The 21,342-nt window shown below is 38.1% G+C and overlaps 1 protein-coding gene across 1 annotated transcript in view; it reads left to right on the forward strand.

The window, feature by feature from the left end:
• The window catches only part of bcas3 (BCAS3 microtubule associated cell migration factor), a 232,294-nt gene that overhangs the window by 20,371 nt on the left and 190,581 nt on the right, over positions 1-21,342 (forward strand). Inside the window, exons 8-12 of the mRNA XM_016229261.1 lie at positions 4,769-4,876; positions 4,988-5,064; positions 7,608-7,684; positions 10,386-10,556; positions 13,076-13,169. Coding sequence (XP_016084747.1) covers positions 4,769-4,876; positions 4,988-5,064; positions 7,608-7,684; positions 10,386-10,556; positions 13,076-13,169 — 527 coding nt within the window. The remainder of the gene's footprint in view (positions 1-4,768; positions 4,877-4,987; positions 5,065-7,607; positions 7,685-10,385; positions 10,557-13,075; positions 13,170-21,342) is intronic.

Below are 21,342 nucleotides of genomic sequence, written 5' to 3' on the forward strand. Positions count from 1 at the left end.
TTTTTTATTGTCTTACCATGCTGAGGGGAGATGGATTTTGCAGGTGTGTTGCTTGGCGGTTTTGTGAGATTGTACCCAGCTATTAGACGCGCTGTTGAGATTGTGTATATTCGCATTTGAAGCATTGTGAAGTTATGTCATGCCGAATAAGGAGGAAGTCGTGGGGGGAAGGGGGAAGTCGTGGCCTAATGGTTAGAGAATCGGACTCGTAACCCAAAGGTTGCGGGTTCGAGTCTCATACCGGCAGGGATTGTAGGTGGGGGGGGGGAATGTACAGTGCTCTCTTCCACCTTCAATACCACGACTGAGGTGCCCTTGAGCAAGGCACCGAACCCCCAACTGCTCCCCGGGCGCCGCAGCAAAAATGGCTGCCCACTGCTCCGGGTGTGTGTTCACGGTGTGTGTGTTCACTGCTGTGTGTGTGCACTTTGGATGGATAAATGCAGAGCACTTAATTCCGAGTATGGGTCACCATACTTGGCCACATGTCACTTCACTAAAGAAGGTTGAATTTACCTGACATGAACTTGTGAGTTCAGGTCACCACCACTTCCAGTATGTAAAATAACAGACATTTTTAAAGAAAATATAGACTTCTTTCTAGAATTTTTTTTTTAGTGCCTATGTTTTGTTTTTTTTAATGGTCAGTGACCAGTAAGCGTGTTATTTGAAAGAGAGAGCCTGATTTCTCAGGCAAACAGGGAAATGCTGCTTTTTATCCCTAAAATTATGATAACACAATACATTTTATGACCTTATGTTAATCAGATTTAGTATATTTATTAACTTGGCCTTTGCTAAAGAAATGGCCGGGATGAACGTGACATATATAAAGTCGGATGACTGAAGCCATAGGACAGGTCATAATATCTGTGCTCAATATCACCTAAAAGTGTGCTACACTGAAACGCTGATATGATTTTATAACGGTAATTGAAATTTACTGACGCTTTCAAATCGAAGTCTCGATTCTCAGTGAGAGGAAATTGTATTATGTTGAGCGTGCACTGCGTCCATTAGTAGCGGGCCATTAGTTACAATGCAAAAAGGCAAACAATTGAAATGGCCAATTTGATGATTCTTTTTCAAGGCTATCATTGTCCCGTTAATCAATCTCGGAGCATATCATTTGTGTCACATTGGCTCTAAAACGCTTTAAATTGGATTAATCTGACCCAGATTATATTGAAATCAATGAATAGTGGCTCTAAAACAAGTTTAGGAAGTTAAATGCCCCTATTAATCTTGGTGTCTGAATCCAGAGGGGTTTTTAGCTATGATGATAATCTCTTTGCAGATAGCCGTGTCTCTCTCACCGAGACTGCAAGCATCCGCAGCTGTGAAAGGACAGCAGAAGAGAATAAAAGTGATTTCTATGGTCAACCGTTTGACACATTTAAACTACGTTCACACAGCAGGCAAGGCAATGTTAGTCCCCAAAATGTAATGATATATTAATAAATTAAAATTGTTATTTTTATTATTATATTATATTAGCAATTATCTGAAATAAAAAGCTTTTGTAACATTATACACTACACCATTCAAATGCTTGGAGTCAGTATAATTCAAAAGTGATGATAAAGACATTTATAATGTTATAAAAGATTTCTATTTCAGATAAATGCTGTTCTTCTGAACTTTCTATTCATCAAAGAAATTCTACTCCGCTGTTTTCAACATAAATATAATAAATGTTTTTTGATCAGCAAATCAGAATATTAGAATGATTTCTGAAGGTTGATGTGACTATAATGCTGCTAAAAATTCAGCTTTTAAATCGCAGGAATAAATTAAAAATTTAAATATATGAATAGAAAACAGTTATTTTAAATAGTAAAAATATTTTTGTGCTTTGGATCAAATAAATGTGGGCTTGGTGAGCAGAAGAGGCTTCTTTAAAAAAAAAACATTAAAAACTTTTGACTGGTGTGTGTGTGTGTGTGAATGTATGTGGGTTTGTGTGTATTATTATTTATATATATATATATATATATATATTGCACAATTGGTGGCTGACTAAATACTTTTTTTCCCCACTGTATATATAATTTTTTTTCTTTTTTCTATTATATATGATTACATTTTTGGAAAAAACTATTAAGATTTGTAATATGTATGTATTATTATGAATATAATTTATTTTAGTTGATGGATACTACACTACATGATATTAGTCCTTAAAATAAAACTTTTTCAAAATATGAAACCAACATGAAAGAGTGCATTTCTGAGAACTACAAATTTAAATGTTTTTTTTTCTTCATCGATAGGGCTGGGTATCGTTCAAAAATTTTCGATGCCAGTACCTTGACTTCGATACCGGTTCCTGAACTATACTTTTTTCGATACCAATTTTATGAAATCAATTTTAACAAGATTACGTTATCTAAAAAAAAAAACTTGACTTAATTTTTTTAGCTTGTTGATGTTTATACAAACTCAAAGACTCATCTCCTGAGCCACTGCACAAAGGAACAAAAAATGTAGGCTAACCAACACAATAAATGCAAAATAAGTGCAAATAGTTTTAATAAAACTCAAATAGTCTTCAGTTTACACATCTGTTTACATTTCTACATATCTTTCAAATCTACATTTACACTAGTGCATGCTCATTTTAAAACGCATAGCTCAGACAGAATCATAATTTCAATTCATTTTCCACTGATTTACTGATGAGCATTAGCAGCTTCCAGCACTGTCTGCCTGTGTTCTCTCTTCCACAATCGCTGTTCTGACTCCGAGGTAATAACAAATTTAATTTCAGCAACATTACATGGCCAAAACACACATTGAACGGAAATCGGAAGTTATTAAAAACACTCGATGGTGGTTTAAAGTGAGTTTTGAGTAAAAGCGGAATATAAATCTTATGTAGCATGATGCTACAGTGTGCATGAATGGTCACGTAACGGGCGCTTTCGGTCGTGTAGTATGAACAGACATCTGCATATGATCGGAACTCCACGCAGCTCGCACACTACTCTCCACTGGAAATGAATGACTTCTGGTCTGTCGCTTGTCATTTGTCGGAGATAGTGGAAAGCCAGCTTGAAACGCATTTTAAATGCCAGTATGACGAGGATCGTTTTCATTTTAAAACAAAAACGCACCAGTGTAAATGTAGCCTTACATCTAAGGGGGCTGGGACTCTTTCACACTACAGCCTCACGTGTGAGCCACATCTCTGAGTGTCTGTAAAAACAGCACGCATAAGAAAGGGATTGCATGCTTTCGCGAGCGTCTGCAATGGCACGCGATCACAGATTGCATGCTTCCCACCTGAATCTGGTGTAACCTGTGTAAACTAGTAAGTGTGTTCAACTGAATGTATATGCGGACTGACTGTGCAGTCCGATCGGTGTATTACAGTACCACGAGCTATAGAGAGCAGACTGCTCCGTACACTTTCGAATCACTCTCGCGGATGTCAAACACATATCGATCTGCGCCGCACCACTTCTAGTCGAGCACACCTAGTGCTGCAGGCTTATTGTCCCACGGAAGTTGATGAGATTAACCCCTTAGGTATCGAAATTTGTTACCGAACGACGAGATGTCATGAATGAGATGAATGAGATGTATTTTTTGATACTCTATGGTATCGAGGCAATTCGGTCAGTGCCTAAAAAGTATCGAACTCGATACCCAACCCTATTCATCGAGGACACTCTTATTTGTTATTGACAAAAATACGACCAATTTCAAACACTTGCTTGGAAATAATTCATGTCTGTTTTACTTGGTTTTATTTATTTTCACTAGACTGTCCAGTCGCTGCCCTGTGATTGTGTGTTTGTATTTGTGATGTGGCTCTGAGACAGGGTTGTTACTGGCGGCTGGCAGATGTAGAGATGCAGCTCTGGGCACACGTTCATGTCTGCGGTGGGTTCTACTGCTTACTGGATTGTGTCGTTGACACGCATACTGTAATCCAGCCCTGGGTAAACCAGCAAACTCCAACACTGAGCTGAGACAGACCACGGGTCAGTTTTGCCACACTACTCTACCTGTTGGCCAATCCGGACCTCCAAATGGCCATAGCACGATTTAAGACTTGTGGGACGATTCCATCAATCACTGATGGATCTGAAACACTGAGCCTCAGCTGCAGGCTTGACCTTCCAGACATTGAGAATGGGATGTGTATCACACACACAGCGAGCCTCCTGCTCCAAGACATTATCATGCTATCTTTAAAACATTATGCGCAATATGTCCACCCTGACCTCAAGCCACAGCGCTGAGGAGAAGTGGCTCAAATGGCAGCTGTTTGGGAACACGCTCAAAGTACAGGCTGGATTCGCAATCGTCACGGCTTCACTCAGAGATCACTCACTGTCTGTGAAAGTAATGACAAATTAAAAATCTCCCTGTTCCTCATTCTAGCCCACAATGTGTGATGCTGTGTGTTTCGTTGTGAAATCGAAACTACTTTGTTTGGCCTTCCAAAAGAGGACACGACTAGAAATCAGTGGTTAAGTTTTATTTACAACACTGTTCCAGAACACTTCAACCCAAATATTCAGATGTGTCCAGCACATTTTATGGAAGACTGTCTGACTCACAGACTATAAGTACGTATTCATATTTAAAGCATTTGCCACTGATGATTCAACCGCGAGTTTTGAGCAGTGTAGAGTAGCGCTTGTTGTTTGTCATTTCTCCGATCACAAATGCAGACATGGTTTTATGTTTACACGGCGCGATGCAATGCAATGCGTAAAAAGAGAGTATAAGTCATTATAATCTCTGTGTTTTGCAGGACAAGTCCCCCTTATTGTTGTGTGGATCTTTATTCCTTGAGGACAGGAGAGATGGTCAAGTCCATACAGTTTAAAACGCCCATCTATGATCTGCACTGCAACAAAAGGTGCATTTGCACACATTTTGTTCTTAATTTTACCTTGTAATAATTTTTAATGCAGCATTAAGTTTGTAAAAAAAAAATTCTGACTTTATCTCTATCCCTTGATGACCATAGGATCCTCGTAGTTAGTCTTCAAGAAAAGATCGCTGCCTTTGACAGCTGCACCTTTATGAAAAAGTTCTTTGTCACAAGTAAGTGCTTCACGTTATAGATGTGTCTGCTGAACTTGACCCTTCTTGACCTTCTCTAGTCTCCGACGCAACTTTGCGTCTTTGATCTGCAGCTTCGCAAAACAGGAAACCTAGTCTTGATTAATCCTCTTTGCACACTGACTTCATTAAACCCACAAAACCCCACATAACCCTCATACGTGCTGTCACACCAATGGAGCCGTTTTTCCTTGTGTCACTCCTCACGGCTATACGATATCAAAGCTCATCCACAACTCCACAGGCCTGCTTGTTTACACAAATGGCTTTTGTTTTATAATGTGTCAGAACTGGACACGTCTGTGTCAAGCTGCCATTGTGCAGCGTAAACAACAACAAACAAATGCATATTGTCACTCAGCCCAGCTCTAGCACATAAAGAGCAATTTCATCTCCTCCAGTCTAGACCACGGGCGGAATCCGAATGGCTTTTTTGCACCCTTGAAAGAGATGCTGCTCATAAGGTCCCAACTCTCATGTGCGCGACTGGTCTTCGTATATGGTTTCAGAAGAATAAACTGTCCATGTCACCATGTGAAACCAGGCCTCTGCTGCCCACTTAAGCAATCATCTGTTGTAAATTGCCATTAGTGTTGTTTTAATGGCTCTCATTGTCTATCCGACTTCCCCGTCAACGTCTGCGCCACAGGAAACGGGCATGGTCAATAACCCTTTACATCATTAATCGCTTCTCTAAAGCTTCCTTAACATACAAAGAACAAGACTGTATTTTTTTAAGTGACAGACTGAAGTCCATAGTTATTATAGTTAACTAAACTATTAAAAAAAACCTGAAATCATAAAAAAAAAGTTCCTTAGGTGTAATTTCCGGAATATAAGTCACGTTTTAACATGCTGCGACCTATATTTCAAAGCAAAGAGCATACATTTGGATTTGTGCCAAATGAGAAAGGTATTTCGCTTTAAATAAAATGGTTTAGACTTGGCTATTTTAACAAATGTTGTTTATAATGAATGCCACTATGACTTATGTTTGTTTTATACTGAAATGTTTAATTCCTACTCTTTTCTGAATACTGTTATGTTATAAAGATTTGTTGTGGAGTGAGGAGAACTGAAATACATGTCCATAGTGTTTATAATGTTTGGAAACATTTAATGTTATTTTGCATTTCATTGGATTACATTACATTTCAGTATTTTTACATTTATTTCTTAATATAATGATAACCTGAAAGTATTTTAGAATTTTTGTCTAATGTATTTGTCTAATGTAATTTATAACTTTTTGTTAATTGCATACTTTGTGTAATTTATTCAGAGATCGCCATGAAAATAGCCTTGATGCTGGCACAGCGTTAAGAAGTGAATAAATAAATAATATAATGATAAAATATAAAGATAGATGCGTTTTTTTGTCAACAACACTTTTTTTTTTCTTCTGGAAAATACAGTATGTGAAATAATATAAATGTTAACTGAAATAAAAACAGGAGGGAAAAAAAATCAGCTAGTTGCCAAGGAAATATTTCAAATTTTCAATAAGTTTAACTTGGTGTACTAAAACAAACAAAATTAAAGCTGAAATAAATTAATGAAAGAAATGAATCAAATAAAAACTATATAAACATAAAAAAAGTATAAAAATGGCAGGAACACACAAACACAAAATTATTAAAACTTAATAATTTGAAATTAAAATGAAAACAGAAAATAGAAAAATAAACTAATTAGAAAATCTATAATAGTATCTCTGTGATGCTAAAATAACACTGCCAAAGAAATATGAACAATACAAAATATGGAGTTCTTTTATAGGCTATGTGCCCCACTGGCCTGCATGTTGTTTCTCATTACTTTTATGTTTTTTTTGGGGTGGAAGTGTTGAATAAGGTCTTCTCTTTCTGGCTGTGAGATCACAAAACAATGGTGAAAATCCCCCAAGCCCGGCTCACAGGATGTGTTAAACATACGTTATCTCACTGCATTGGCTCCCTCCACTTTGGAAAGGCACAAAAGGCTTTTGCATTACTGCGCTTGTGGCTTACCTCAAGTCCCATTCACCCGAGTTTCAGATCCAGTCTCTACACCCTAAATTACTGTCTGCGTATATTTTATATTCACTCCATGCTATAAATTACTGTCAGCGCACTTCACACTGTGATATGCACTTGCATAACCTTTCCGTGTGCAAAGGCAGAGAACGATGTTTGGTGTTTCTGTGCTTATTTATCTGATCTGCATTTGCTTGCATGTTTGCCCTGTTTGTATGTGTCCCACATGTGATGTACAGCTTACATTATCATGGCATGTGGGATCAGTACAGATTCTATGGCTGTATTGCTCTCATGGGTCAATCTGTCTGGCAGTTAATAAGCTGAGGAGCCATCCTACTGTCACAAAATGCCATAACCCTTATTTAACCTCTGGTATTATTCTAACCCTAAGCTCTAGTAAAACACAGTCTTGGGTGAGATGCTGCTATGATGGATAATTTATGTGTTCTTTGTGCTGTTATTTAGTTCATCTCTTGTTATATTTGTGTGTTTTCCTTTGTGTTGCAGGCTGCTACCCCTGTCCTGGGCCCAACCTCAACCCTATAGCTCTGGGAAGCCGGTGGTTGGCCTATGCTGAGAACAAGGTAGTACAAACACCCAGTATTTTAAACAAAAATAAATGCCCCCAAAATACCTTTTTTTTTTTTTTTTTTTTTTGGTTTAGTAACACATTTTGTTGTGCCCCATCCAGATGTTTTTAAGCACAAGAACATGCCCTTTGTAAACGCTCAGTAACACCTAATAGTCCGCCTGATAGTTCAGGCCTTCCTTAAGATGATAGTTCGTTGCTTTAACCTTAAATCAAACTGCAGCCATCTTATGAATGTTTTTATTTCTTACGAATTGCACATATCATTATAAAGACAATGTACTGTTGGTGCACTGCGTTTAAAAATCATTCAATATGGTGGTGAAATCATTACTGTTCATTACACTGGCCAAACTTTTTAATTTTTTTTTTTTTTTTAAACCGTTGCGCTTTAAGGACATTCAGTATGATCACACTTTTATTTCTAAGACACGATTGGCCCAGTAATCCTTAGCTGTGTCACATTAATTCATGATAAACCTGTATCCAAGGCAAGGAATCAGCTTAAACCTTATAAGTTTTTTATCAAATTTGTGTTTTTTTCTTTGCACTTACATGTGTATTTTCAGACATGCTTTCTTTCCTGTTTGCACAGCTCTAAATGAAGCTCATAATGTGTGCATCCCAGAGCGGTCTTGGCGTAGTCCTCAGTGATTCAGAGACCCACTAGAGTTCATTTAGTGGTGCGAGAACCTTGGTGCTTAACCTTTCATATGGTTCCAGTCTCCTCTCCTTGTTGCTTAATTGATTTATTAAGCCCACATCTGTATTCCCCGGCCGCCGGCCTGATCACCGCCTAACGAGCGCTAACAGCTTACGTGAGAGAAGTACCATTAGTCTTAATGGCGGTATACATCAAAAGGAGCACAGCAAAGGTTAGCAGAGAGGAAAACAAGGTTAAAAAAGCCTTGATACGCAGACAGGCCGTCTGCAGACGGGGCTGTGATTTATAACCATCTCCTCCGCTCTGACACACGGTCCCTGTGCTGAGTGGCTCTGAGTGCGGCCGTCTGGGGGCCAGGGGGCCATCTCCCATCAATCCTGTAACACAATCACAAAAAAGGAGGGGGAGGGCGCCTTTTGCAAAATTGAATTCTTGCAAGGCACAGATTGTGTAAATGAGTGCGATGTGACCAAAAGAGAGATGTCATTGTGCCAGCCGCAAGTCTGCATGAGCGGGGTGCCCCAGGGCTCTGTTTTCAGACCTCTGCCGTTGTGAACTGTGTTTGGGGTAAGTGGATAGCACAGCTTACGTAGGGTCTCTTCTAGTTCTCACTTAATGGAGTGAGCATTGCTCTATGTGTGTGTCTGTCTGCCAAGGCCCCGGAGAGCTTAATCAGGCATTCAGGCCAAGCGGCAGCGTCAATACCTCGTGGCGCCTGTGTTTGTTGGGCCCTTTGGAGAATGCTCTGACAAGCCCACTAACTGACTGTGTGTAAATTGCTTTGCCCCATCAATTATTAAGAGAAGCGTTTGCCTCCTAATTGATCAACACTAATGTGTTTTCTAATCACTGCAGTTAGAGTTTTTAGTGCTAATCCAAACAGTCCCCATTGATCAGGGTTGGCGAGGGGAGGGGGCCGCCGGCTGGTGGCAGACACTGCACTGACTGCCGTGCCAGAAATCGGACATTTCTTCTCAGCTCTTTTCTCAGAGTAAACATTGACACTGACTCGCACAAACACTAACCGTTAGCCTGCATGGCTAACTCACACACCTGTCTGTTGACATTGCCTCAAACAACACTGGATGCAAACATGTTTTTTAGGTCATTGCTCAACAAAATGTCTGGATGTACGAACATTGTTTGCAGTATTGATTTGAGTGTTGCAATAGTACTTATGTTTAGCTGGCGCAAATGTTGCTGAATTACATGTTTTCTTTCAACCCTTTGCATGAATTATTGAATATAAAAAAAATAGGTTTCATTTTACTTTAAAACATCTAATTATTCCACTTTTTTCCAACTTCATTTTTATAAAAACTAAATTGGGTAATTAAACTTATTATGCTGTTAATGGTATCGTGTTCTCAGTACCTTTGGAATGTCTTGTACTAACATTTATCGCATGGATGGATCTTTAAAGGGATAGTTCACCCAAAAATGAAAATTCTGCCATTGATTACACTCTCATGGCATTCCAAACCCGTAAGACCTTCGTTCATCTTTGGAATACAAATTAAGATTTTTGCTGAAATCTGAGAGCTTTCTGACCCTGCATAGACGGCAACGCAACTGAAATGTTCAAGGCCCAGAAAGGTATAAGGACATCATTAAAATACTCCATGTGACATCAGTGGTTCAACCGTACTTTTACGAAGCTACAAGAATACTTTTTGTGTGCAAAGAAAACAAAAATAACGACTTTATTCAACAATTTCTTCTCTTTCATGTCAGTCTTCGACGCGTGTTCACGAGAGTACCACAACACATGCATGTGGTGCTGCTGACTGGGCCTTGAATGTGTCAGTTGCGTTGCTGTCTATATGCAGGGTCTGAAAGCTCTCAGATTTCAACAAGAAATATCTTAATTTGTGTTCCAAAGATGAATTTAATTGCCCAAACTTTTTTATAAAAATTGAGATTTTTGTTTCTGTGTTTCGGTATTAAAAGAATTCTGTGCATCACTATCGTAAACCACTGCAGCTTTTTGATATTTAAATATTTTTAAAGTGTGTCTTTGTCTTCCTGTCAGACATTGAAAACGGGCCTGACAATGGTGGGGAAGGTTGTGACCCAGCTCGCTGGTACACTGCCATCAGGGGCACCTGACGAGGAGGGCACTGCCCATAGTGGCACCCGCCGCAGTCCTCACCAGTCTGGTGTGGTCACCATCATAGACACACACACTGTGGGAGAAGGACAGGTACGAATTGCTCTCTCATACATAATAATCTGTATGTTTTTTTCTAGGGATGGAGGCTTGTGAATGATGGGGTTTCTAGCACACAACAGTATCACAATAGTGGTACTGACCTTGATTCGAAAGAACCCGGATTCATTCCCCTTTTCTCCGAGATAAATAATCCATTAATCCCATTCATATCTCATTCAGTATTAGTGCTTCTTGTGGCCCAAGGGGTTTGTCGTCACCTTGTCATAAGAGCACATGCTTGACTGTTCGTTCACAGACTCCGTGCCAGGCCGCAGTCTCCTGATCTCATGATTTAGCCACTTCCTGGGGCTGTTTCCCCCATGGCTGGCACAACCATAGCCTTTTAGCATGAGATCACAGGCAGGAAATTGCAGAAGCATTACGGAAAAGGTCTCTCTCTTTTTTTTTTTTTTTTTTTTTTTTTTCACCAAGGCCTGAATGTGTTAAAAGAGGACATGTAGGTGTGTGACACATGAGCATTTTAATAGAGCACTAAGTTTAAAGGCTAACTTTAATATTTGCAGTTCCTCTGTTCAAGGATTTTTACTTGGAGAAAGGTTAAGTTGGAACAGGTTTCGCTATCCTGTTGATTCTGACCCATGTAAATAGATCCTCCCATTTAGTGGGCTGTTAAAATTGTGATAGTTAAACCCTCGATTCCCCAGAGAGTCTACCGCAACCCGATTGATGTTACTCTTATTTAGATGTATGATTTATTGTGCTTTTTTATAAACCTATACCACTCTGATTTGCCAGAGTCAACACTTTCTAAGATAGGTTTCCTGTGTTTATATCACCATCCGCTCCAGAGCCAACCTCACAAGAAGCTGCGCTCCTCCCAAAGCGGACTAGTCATGTTTTCAATGTTCACACAAAGCATCTTTATGGAATTTACTGTCAGTGCCATTCTCCCGTGACTCTAGCAGTGGTCTGGGCATTTTTTTCTCATCTCCCCCAGTCTCAGGGGACACGCCCCACCCCCCTCATCATCATCATCATTCACCTCTTGCAGCTCTATATTTCCTGCAAGAAGTTTATTTGCTCTTTGGCGCTATCCGCACACTAATACTTTTCCAAAGCAATAGCATATTCCTGTACAGAACAACATTGTCTGTTTTTGCCCCTAATAAAAGCGATCTGGTTTGTGTCACAGGAGCATTTTTTGCAGTCTGAAATAAATGTCTGGGTTTTAGAGCAAGGCTGTTTTCTGTTTGGACTGGATCCTATTAAAAGCTGCCTTGCTCCTTAATGCAACACTCCGCTACATTTATCACTCTTCTCTCCGGCTGTCTCATGTCTGGGCTTAGTTATAATCTCTTTCATGAGCAAACTTAACAGAGGGCCACTGACCAGAGAATAGCCCCTTATGAGCAACACACTCTGCTTTTTCTTTCTTTCTATTTTGCTTTTGAGTTTGAAAGTTATCAGAATTTATTTTGAATTGTAATATTTACACCCATTTTGGAGAAATGTTTGATATTTAAAATGCAAAAAAAGTTTTATTTCATACTTTTTGTTCAGTTTAGATTTTTTATTTCATATTTGATTTGTTAAATAAATAAATATTTACATTCTTGTTATTATTTTATTTTTTTACTTTTGTTCTTTTTGTTGTTGTTTTATATTTATGTATTTTTTTGTTTTGTTTTTCATATATTATATATTTGGTTTATTGAATAAATTAAAAAATGAATTTTTATTTTTTTAACAACAACGTTTATTCTTTCTTTCTTTCTCTCTTAATCTTTTTCTTTTCTTTTTTTCCTGTGATAATGTACATGAGTGTATGAATTACGGATTCACATTACAGTTCTTTTAACTGGGAGCTATTAATCTCTTTTGGGTATCAAAACGTGAAGAGATACTATAGAGTTTCTTCCTGCTCTGTTTGTTTTAACTCCTTCAACATGGCACTTTTTCCTTCCTGTCTGATACAGAACTGTTGCACTGTGGGCTTTGGCAGAATATGCACATTGATCACAGTGGTCATGTGGGTTAGTCTTTATTTCTTTGAAGCCGTGTTCATAAGACACACCAACATATTTGCGGGCATCTTTTAAAAAAATGTCTTTGAATTCCATAATGAAACTATTTTGCCGAACATGCGTCATTTAAAGCTAAAATCTTCCAGTGTGGATTAAAGTAGACACAAGGATAATTGTTAAGCACCCGCAAGAGGACAGCATGTTTAAGGCTGAATGACATGATGGGGAATGGATGATGATCATAAAAAAAAAAAAACACACATGGAAACCTTTTCAGCTCCATACAACGGAGCACAACTTGGAACAAACTTTGTTTTAAACAAAATGCCAAAACTTATCTTTGTAAAACTGATTCAATCTTATGTAACAGTGAAGATCAGATTGCACAGGCCACTGTAGAGCTAATGACCAGCTATGTGTCTAAAACACTGAGACGTGAGGTAAACAAGAAGTCAGCTTATATTTATGTAGCTCTGTCAACTTACTGTAGCTTTATTGTGTGTTTTTTGGGTGTATATGTTTCAGGTACTTGTTAGTGAGGATTCTGATGGAGAAGGAGTGATTGCACATTTTCCAGCACACGATAAGCCTATATCCTGCATGGCGTTTAATCCGAGTGGTAAGTGAACACCTCATTTTGATGCCTCACTGAGTTCTACCAAAGCACAAAACTCTAGGCACTTGGTTGGCATACGTTTACATGGTCTTAAAGGGGACGCGTTGTGGCTATCCCTTGATTTTTTAAAATTAAAACAGTTTGATATACAATGCAGATTTATTCTGTTCACAATGCAAAGTTCTCTTCCTAGTCCACCCAGATCAGTAACATAAACTGTATTGACCTGCTCTGATAACCAACACTGTACTGCACTGGTATGTGGAGGTTAGCCAATCATAAAAGAGTGCATTTTCATATAGAAGTCTTAAAGGTAGAGTAGCAACCTATTTAAGGGGATAGTTAAGATTCTATCATCATCTACTTATCTTTATGTCTATGCAAACCTGTATATTTCTTGCTTTTGTGGAACACAACTGGAAGTATAAAATGGAGATGTTGTTGACTTTTCCATATGGTCTTTCAAAGTTAGATTTTAAATTTAACAGAATATTTATTTTTGGTTGAGCCATTCCTTTAATTCTATGGGTGAAAATGGTCACTTAAAACTAAAGTTTGACTCTTTTTACTGCAGGAAAGGTTGTCTAATATTGGACTTCAGGGGGAAAAAAAGAATGATACAAAAGTGTAAAATAAGGCCCATTTGAGAAGGAGATGGCGGTGTCAGTCATGTCACCTTTTTACATGTAACCTCATCTTGTTCTGAAAGCGTTACTGTCTGCTTGGCCCTTAAGATCTGTTGTTCTGAAAAGCAGTCATTGTGTGTCTTCTGATGAATCTACCCCTGGCACATAGGTCACTGTCATTTCTTCCTCTTTTTCCTCTATCCAGCCTTCTCTTTCTTCCCTCTTGTCTCTCCTTAACACGTAGTGGAATATTTAGTGATCATTGATCTTGTTCATGTTTGCCTCTCTTGAATTTTATTGAAGTCAACAAAGCCCTCGGTCTCTTTCAGATGAAATACCCCAAGCGCTGAACAGGTACCGTTTCATACCTTAAAGATGAGAAGAGCCGTGCTATTCAGAAGGCGCAGGACGGGCTCATAATTCTTAGCACATTTAGACGCCACGTCACAACATGCTTTAGTCATTATAAGGGCCGTTATTCATTACCTGTTGGATTTTGCACCTTGATTTTTATTTATATTCAAGATTTATTTCATTTCATTTTATGATTCTTTCCTACTTGAGAACCATGACTTTATGTCACTAGTCCATGGCTCCAACTGTTTCTTGGATTTTATGGAAAAATACAGTAAAACCATGGTAGCATTGCCCTCAAGCCGCCCTTGAACTAGCGTCTTGGCTCATTTTGATAGGCAGTTATCTGATCACGTTTCAATTTTACATATAGTCATGTTTGTTTCTCCGGATATCCAGTCCAGTCACAGTGGCTCATTGTAAGGTGTGCGTCACAGATTGAGAGTCCTTCTAATAAGAAGGTGCTGAAAGCTAATGATAGCCATTGCCCTAAGTGAAATCTTTCACATATCTGTCCTTACTAAGAAATACTATGGGAGACTCCATTGAGGATGAGTCATTGTGTACATTAGTATACAGCTCCAGGTGCAGATGATTTTTGCATTGGGTTACTAAAAGATTGTAAGGAAATGGTGCATATCTTAGTACATCAAAACAATCCTGATGGATGTTCTGTATCAACCGCACAATATTGAACTGATGCCAAGCCATGCCATAAAACTCGTGCCTGTGAGCTGCTTGGGTACAGAAATATTATAAAGAGGATTTATGCAAAGAGCAGTTTAGAACAAGTACATATAACTTATTAATTTATGATTGATTGATTAATTAAAATATTTTATTTGTTATTATATAATAAAACTTTGTGGACTTTGACATTGGTCTACTTATTTTTTTATTAAATTTATTTTTATTTAAAATAGATTTATTCTAATCACAGCTCTATACTGTGATTGTCATTGTCTCATTTGTTTCAAATTATTTTATAGTTTCTATTTTAAGAGAAACTTTAGATTTTTTTGTTTGTTCAGTATTTAAATGAAATATTAGTCAGAAAATTGTCTATATATATACAGTGGGTACGGAAAGTATTCAGATCCCCTTAAATTTTTCACTCTTTGTTATATTGCAGCCATTTGCTAAAATCATTTAAGTTAATTTTTTTCCTCATTAATGTACACACAGCACCCCATATTGACAGAAAAACACAGAATTGTTGACATTTTTGCAGATTTATTAAGAAAGAAAAACTGAAATATCACATGGTCCTAAGTATTCAGACCCTTTGCTCAGTATTTAGTAGAAGCACCCTTTTGATCTAATATAGCCATGAGTCTTTCTGGGAAAGATCTTTCTGGCAACAAGTTTTTCACACCTGGATTTGGGGATCCTCTGCCATTCCTCCTTGCAGATCCTCTCCAGTTCTGTCAGGTTGGATGGTAAACATTGGTGGACAGCCATTTTTAGGTCTCTCCAGAGATGCTCAATTGGGTTTAAGTCAGGGCTCTGGCTGGGCCATTCAAGATTATTTATTATGAGTAATTTCTCAAGTTATTATCTATTAAGACTAACCGCCTTGTTTGTTTTTAGTAATTGTATTTATTTTTCTGTTAATTTATTAAATCCCATTAATTCTTTCTTCTCAGTTTGGAAGCCCCATATTCTTACCTTCGAATATTTCAGCATTATCGAACCATTACATTCTTTTGATTCGCGTATAAAATGAGGGGATACAATGCAGTGAATTACACCCTTCTAATTAGATTGTCCTGACCTCACTTTGGACAGAGCATGTTTGTCTCTAGGTGGCGCTATTGGTTAACCTTTAGACCTCAGAATAGCAAGCCACCTTTTCCCCATTAGCATGTGTGCAGCAGGAGGTGGAGGTGAAGTCCCATCACTATGGTCAACTGCACTGGAACTTTCAGCCCAATAGTCCTTTTATCTTCATGAGTCAGTGAAAAGTGCTATGGATCACGGGGCAAAGCATACATACAGTCAACAATCAAGGCCTGCTCAGGGACATTACTTGTGCAAATGTGTGTTTTTCTTAGATCAACAAAGAATTGAAGGTCACAATAAAAACAAGTGTGACTACATAACCGTCTTATCAATCTGAAAAAAGTGTGACCATCATTTTTATATATTTTGGTGAACAAAACATTTTTTTGACACAAAAAATTTTTGGTAAACATATATTCATGATTATTTATTTAATTTACTTTTTATATTTACACTACCTCTCAAATGTTTGCAGTCTGTAAGATTTTTTTGAAAGAAGACTCATCAAGGCTGCATTTATTTGATCAAAATACAGTAAAAACTGTAGTACTATGAAATATGACTTCTATTTTAATATATTTTAAAATATAATTTATTCCTGGAGGTGAAGTCCCATCACTATGGTCAACTGCACTGGAACTTTCAGCCCAATAGTCCTTTTATCTTCATGAGTCAGTGAAAAGTGCTATGGATCACGGGGCAAAGCAAACATACAGTCAACAATCAAGGCCTGCTCAGGGACATTACTTGTGCAAATGTGTGTTTTTCTTAGATCAACAAAGAATTGAAGGTCACAATAAAAACAAGTGTGACTACATAACCGTCTTATCAATCTGAAAAAAGTGTGACCATCATTTTTATATATTTTGGTGAACAAAACATTTTTTTGACACAAAAATTTTTTGGTAAACATATATTCATGATTATTTATTTAATTTACTTTTTATATTTACACTACCTCTCAAATGTTTGCAGTCTGTAAGATTTTTTTGAAAGAAGACTCATCAAGGCTGCATTTATTTGATCAAAATACAGTAAAAACTGTAGTACTATGAAATATGACTTCTATTTTAATATATTTTAAAATATAATTTATTCCTGTGATGTTTTTCAGCAGCCATTACTCGAGTCTTACTAGGCGCGTTTCCATTACAGATTTGCGCAAAACTTTGGCGACATTTTCTAAATGTCGATAAAAAAGTATTGCGAAATGACACCGTTTCCATTAACCAATGATATGCGACTAAAACGTAAACTTTTGCCTCTCGCGATAAGTCATGGCAACGGATTTTGACGGATTTTGGCTATATTTATTCAAAGGAGGCTTATGCGTGTATCTTTACAGAAGTAGCAAAGAGAGCCGCTTCAGAAAAGTGCGTGGCGCGGCTGGATTAAACCATAGACTGTATAAAAACATAAACACAAGCATTGAGTGGCCGCAATCAGCTTCAGTGACCGTATCAGTGCCACACTGCACCGCAGACGTGTACAGTGTAAATTGTCTAAGCATTAATGGTAGGGAAAGCCCCTTTATACTGGAGCGCGGCCACTTATGAAGTGTTTCTTGGAGGTTATAGTACATATATAGTACAGAATGATCATATGACTTTTGTCCTGTAAATGCGAAAAAAAAAACGTTTCCATTGCAGTTTTGCAAATTATTCCTTTTTCGCATTGCCTGAAAAAACACCATGCGAGCATAAAAACTTTTTTGCGATATATGGGCGTTTTTGCGAAATTGACGCGTTTCCATTGGGCGTATTTTCAATTCGCAATTTCAATTTGCACAATTTGAAGGGTAATGGAAACACGCCTAGTGTCACATGATCATTCAGAAATCCTTTATAATATGCTGATTTTTTGCTCAAGAATCATTTCTTGTCAATGTTGAAAACAGTTGTTACTTTTTTTTTGTAAACTGTTATGACCCTTTTGTCTACAACTCTTTGATGAATTTATTTGAAATCTTGTGTAACATTGTAAATGTTTTTACAATCACTTTTAATCAATTGAATGCCTAAATAGGACTGTGTTAAATACAAATCCTTCCAGGCTAACTGAAAAATATTGTTAAATACTGACCTGTGTTTGAGAATCACAGCTTTTTGGTTTTTCATTCTGTAATATTTTGGTTACTCTTTCACTGAAGAATTTTGTCCCAGCCTAGGGAGGCCCCAGTCCTGGTCCCCCGAGTGCTGAGCCCCCAGTGTGGCCCTTTGTCAGGCGCCCTCTACCCTCATGTGGAAAGTGCTTTGGGGCGGCTTGTTTTATATAACAGTGAGGTGCTGTAAACTTCAAACAGTTTAACACCGCAGACGTGTGCAGTGTAAATTGTCTAAGCATTAATGGTAGGGAAAGCCCCTTTATACTGGAGCGCGGCCACTTATGAAGTGTTTCTTGGAGGTTATAGTACATATATAGTACAGAATGATCATATGACTTTTGTCCTGTAAATGCGAAAAAAAAAACGTTTCCATTGCAGTTTTGCAAATTATTCCTTTTTCGCATTGCCTGAAAAAACACCATGCGAGCATAAAAACTTTTTTGCGATATATGGGCGTTTTTGCGAAATTGACGCGTTTCCATTGGGCGTATTTTCAATTCGCAATTTCAATTTGCACAATTTGAAGGGTAATGGAAACACGCCTAGTGTCACATGATCATTCAGAAATCCTTTATAATATGCTGATTTTTTGCTCAAGAATCATTTCTTGTCAATGTTGAAAACAGTTGTTACTTTTTTTTTGTAAACTGTTATGACCCTTTTGTCTACAACTCTTTGATGAATTTATTTGAAATCTTGTGTAACATTGTAAATGTTTTTACAATCACTTTTAATCAATTGAATGCCTAAATAGGACTGTGTTAAATACAAATCCTTCCAGGCTAACTGAAAAATATTGTTAAATACTGACCTGTGTTTGAGAATCACAGCTTTTTGGTTTTTCATTCTGTAATATTTTGGTTACTCTTTCACTGAAGAATTTTGTCCCAGCCTAGGGAGGCCCCAGTCCTGGTCCCCCGAGTGCTGAGCCCCCAGTGTGGCCCTTTGTCAGGCGCCCTCTACCCTCATGTGGAAAGTGCTTTGGGGCGGCTTGTTTTATATAACAGTGAGGTGCTGTAAACTTCAAACAGTTTAACCTTGACCTGTCAACTTTATTCAGAAATAATGGGATGTGTCTGTTATCACCTCATTTGCTCGGGCATAAACCGAAAGGGCTATAATAATTGTTTTGAATTATGAAATTGTTTGGCACCAGGAAGGCTGGAAGAAATCCCCGTAGTCCTCGATACAGAAAAAAGCCTCTAGATATGCTGACTAACAAGGTCAGGCTGAACGTTCCCCGAGACTGGTGTTCACATCCATGCTGTAATTTACGTTCCTTACATCATTAACACATGATCAAAACCAGCTCTTTGAGATTTGCAAGAAATGCCTCCTCAGCACTGTGAAGGAAAGTGAACGGCGGCTTGATTTTTAAGTGAGAAGTTTAGCCTCGTCCACCTAGACTGACTTGTCCAAAATTAACTATGTTGAAACCGCAGTTGAAAGTGTCATTCTGGCCACAGGGATGACCGCAGCTCCATCTGGACGGTTTTGATTTCAGAAAGGGAAAAGGCCAACTTGAAAAGAAACAATGTGGCGACTTGACATTGACTGGAACGTGCAAACCTCCACAGAAAAAAAAAAATCAAAAGCACTTATGTAAGAAATCCTACTCAACAGTGTGTGTTGGACGAAAAACAGAAGGGCGAGGGTAGAAAATAGCGGCCAGTCGGGTAGCTGGCGCTTGTGCTGTGGTGTTGGAGCTTCTATTCATAGGCGCATAATTAAAGGATGCTGCTCCGAACAGCGGTGTGCAGGACTCACTTTAGCCAGAGTATCTGTTTTTCACTCCTTGTCCTCTTCTGCTCTCTCTTCTTCCATTTGAAGATGCTTCTACAAAGTTTAAATGGCACTAAACTGGTCTTAATCGATAACGGAGTGAGTGATTGGTGTGAGGGTACGGTCGCGTGCAGTACGAGGGTGGACAGGTCTCACGGCCCATGAGAATCACTGTAATTCTGCTCAATCACGGAACTGATAAGCATCAAGGAATCTGCTCTTGCGAGGCAGCTTAGTTTAGCTCAGTTCATTCTGGCAAGTGTTTGCTTGCGGGTTCTTAAAGGGGAATGGTGATCTGAAGTGCCTGTTTGTCTGTTGCGGATGTGGCCTTTCTAGCACCCACTCCCATGAGTCACTTACAAACACCCAGCTGGAGTGTTTTAGATTTTAGATTCATGTTGTCTAGAAAACAAAATATATAGAAAAGCTGAAAAAAAAGAAAAAAAGGTTATGATGTAAAAAAAATACATTTAAGAAATACATTTATTTACTTATTTTTTATGGTGACAGCGACATAACGACATAATATGCAGTTCTCTGTTTTTCCTTGAGTTTGTAATAAGCCATGTCTTCATGCAGAGATCGCAATTAAGGATGGATCTGAACTCATCTGCTCCACTGAAAAAGCTTGTTTGTGGAGTTTACAAACTATCATTTGGCAAGATTCACACACAAATGTGTCTGTGTGTGTGTATTTTAATGGGGCTGTGACCGTGTATCACATTCCATTTTGTGCCGTGCCTGAGCACAGTGGGACAGTCAGCAGGGATTAAAGGCCCAGGCTGAGATGTCGCCTTTTAATGCACATTGCAAGTGAAGAGCAGGACATTAGTGGAATTTGCCTGGAGCATGAGCTCTATTTTATAATGGCATTATGAAATCTGATGATGTGCATATAGATTTTTTTCAATGTTTTTTATTTTTGATAATCTTTCAAATATTTTCCCCCCATATATAGAAATTCTGCGCAATAGCTGTTAAAATGTCCACTGGCCACTCATCTTTTTGTTCTAATTCTTATTCTAATTATTTAATTTAATTTAATTTAATTTTATTTTATTCAACTAAAATGAAGTTGACATTTTTAATAGAGACTTTAAACAAGGATGACCTTGTAGAACAAACATGTTAAAGGGATAGTTCACCCAAAAATGAAAATTTGATGTTTATCTGCATACCCCCAGGGCATCCAAGATGTAGGTGACTTTGTTTCTTCAGTAGAACACAAACAAAGATTTTTAACTCAAACCTTTGCAGTCTGCCAGTCATATAATGGAAGTGAATGGGAATCACGACTTTGAGAGTCAAAAAAACATACACAAACAAAACCAAATTAAACCCTGCGCCTCGTGACGATACATTGATGTGTAAAGACTCGAAACAATTGGTGCATTATAAGTGCATTACCGCCACCTATAGGAGTGTCAATGGTCCATTTGAGAGATAGGTGGCGGTAATGCACTTGTAGGTCTGCGATCCCCCGTAAAGCAAGAAGAAGAAGACATGTCATGCGCTGGCTGTTGAGAAC

The sequence above is a fragment of the Sinocyclocheilus grahami genome, unplaced genomic scaffold (assembly GCF_001515645.1).
Source record: "Sinocyclocheilus grahami isolate Dianchi unplaced genomic scaffold, SAMN03320097.WGS_v1.1 scaffold350.1, whole genome shotgun sequence".
Classification (NCBI taxonomy): domain Eukaryota; kingdom Metazoa; phylum Chordata; class Actinopteri; order Cypriniformes; family Cyprinidae; genus Sinocyclocheilus; species Sinocyclocheilus grahami.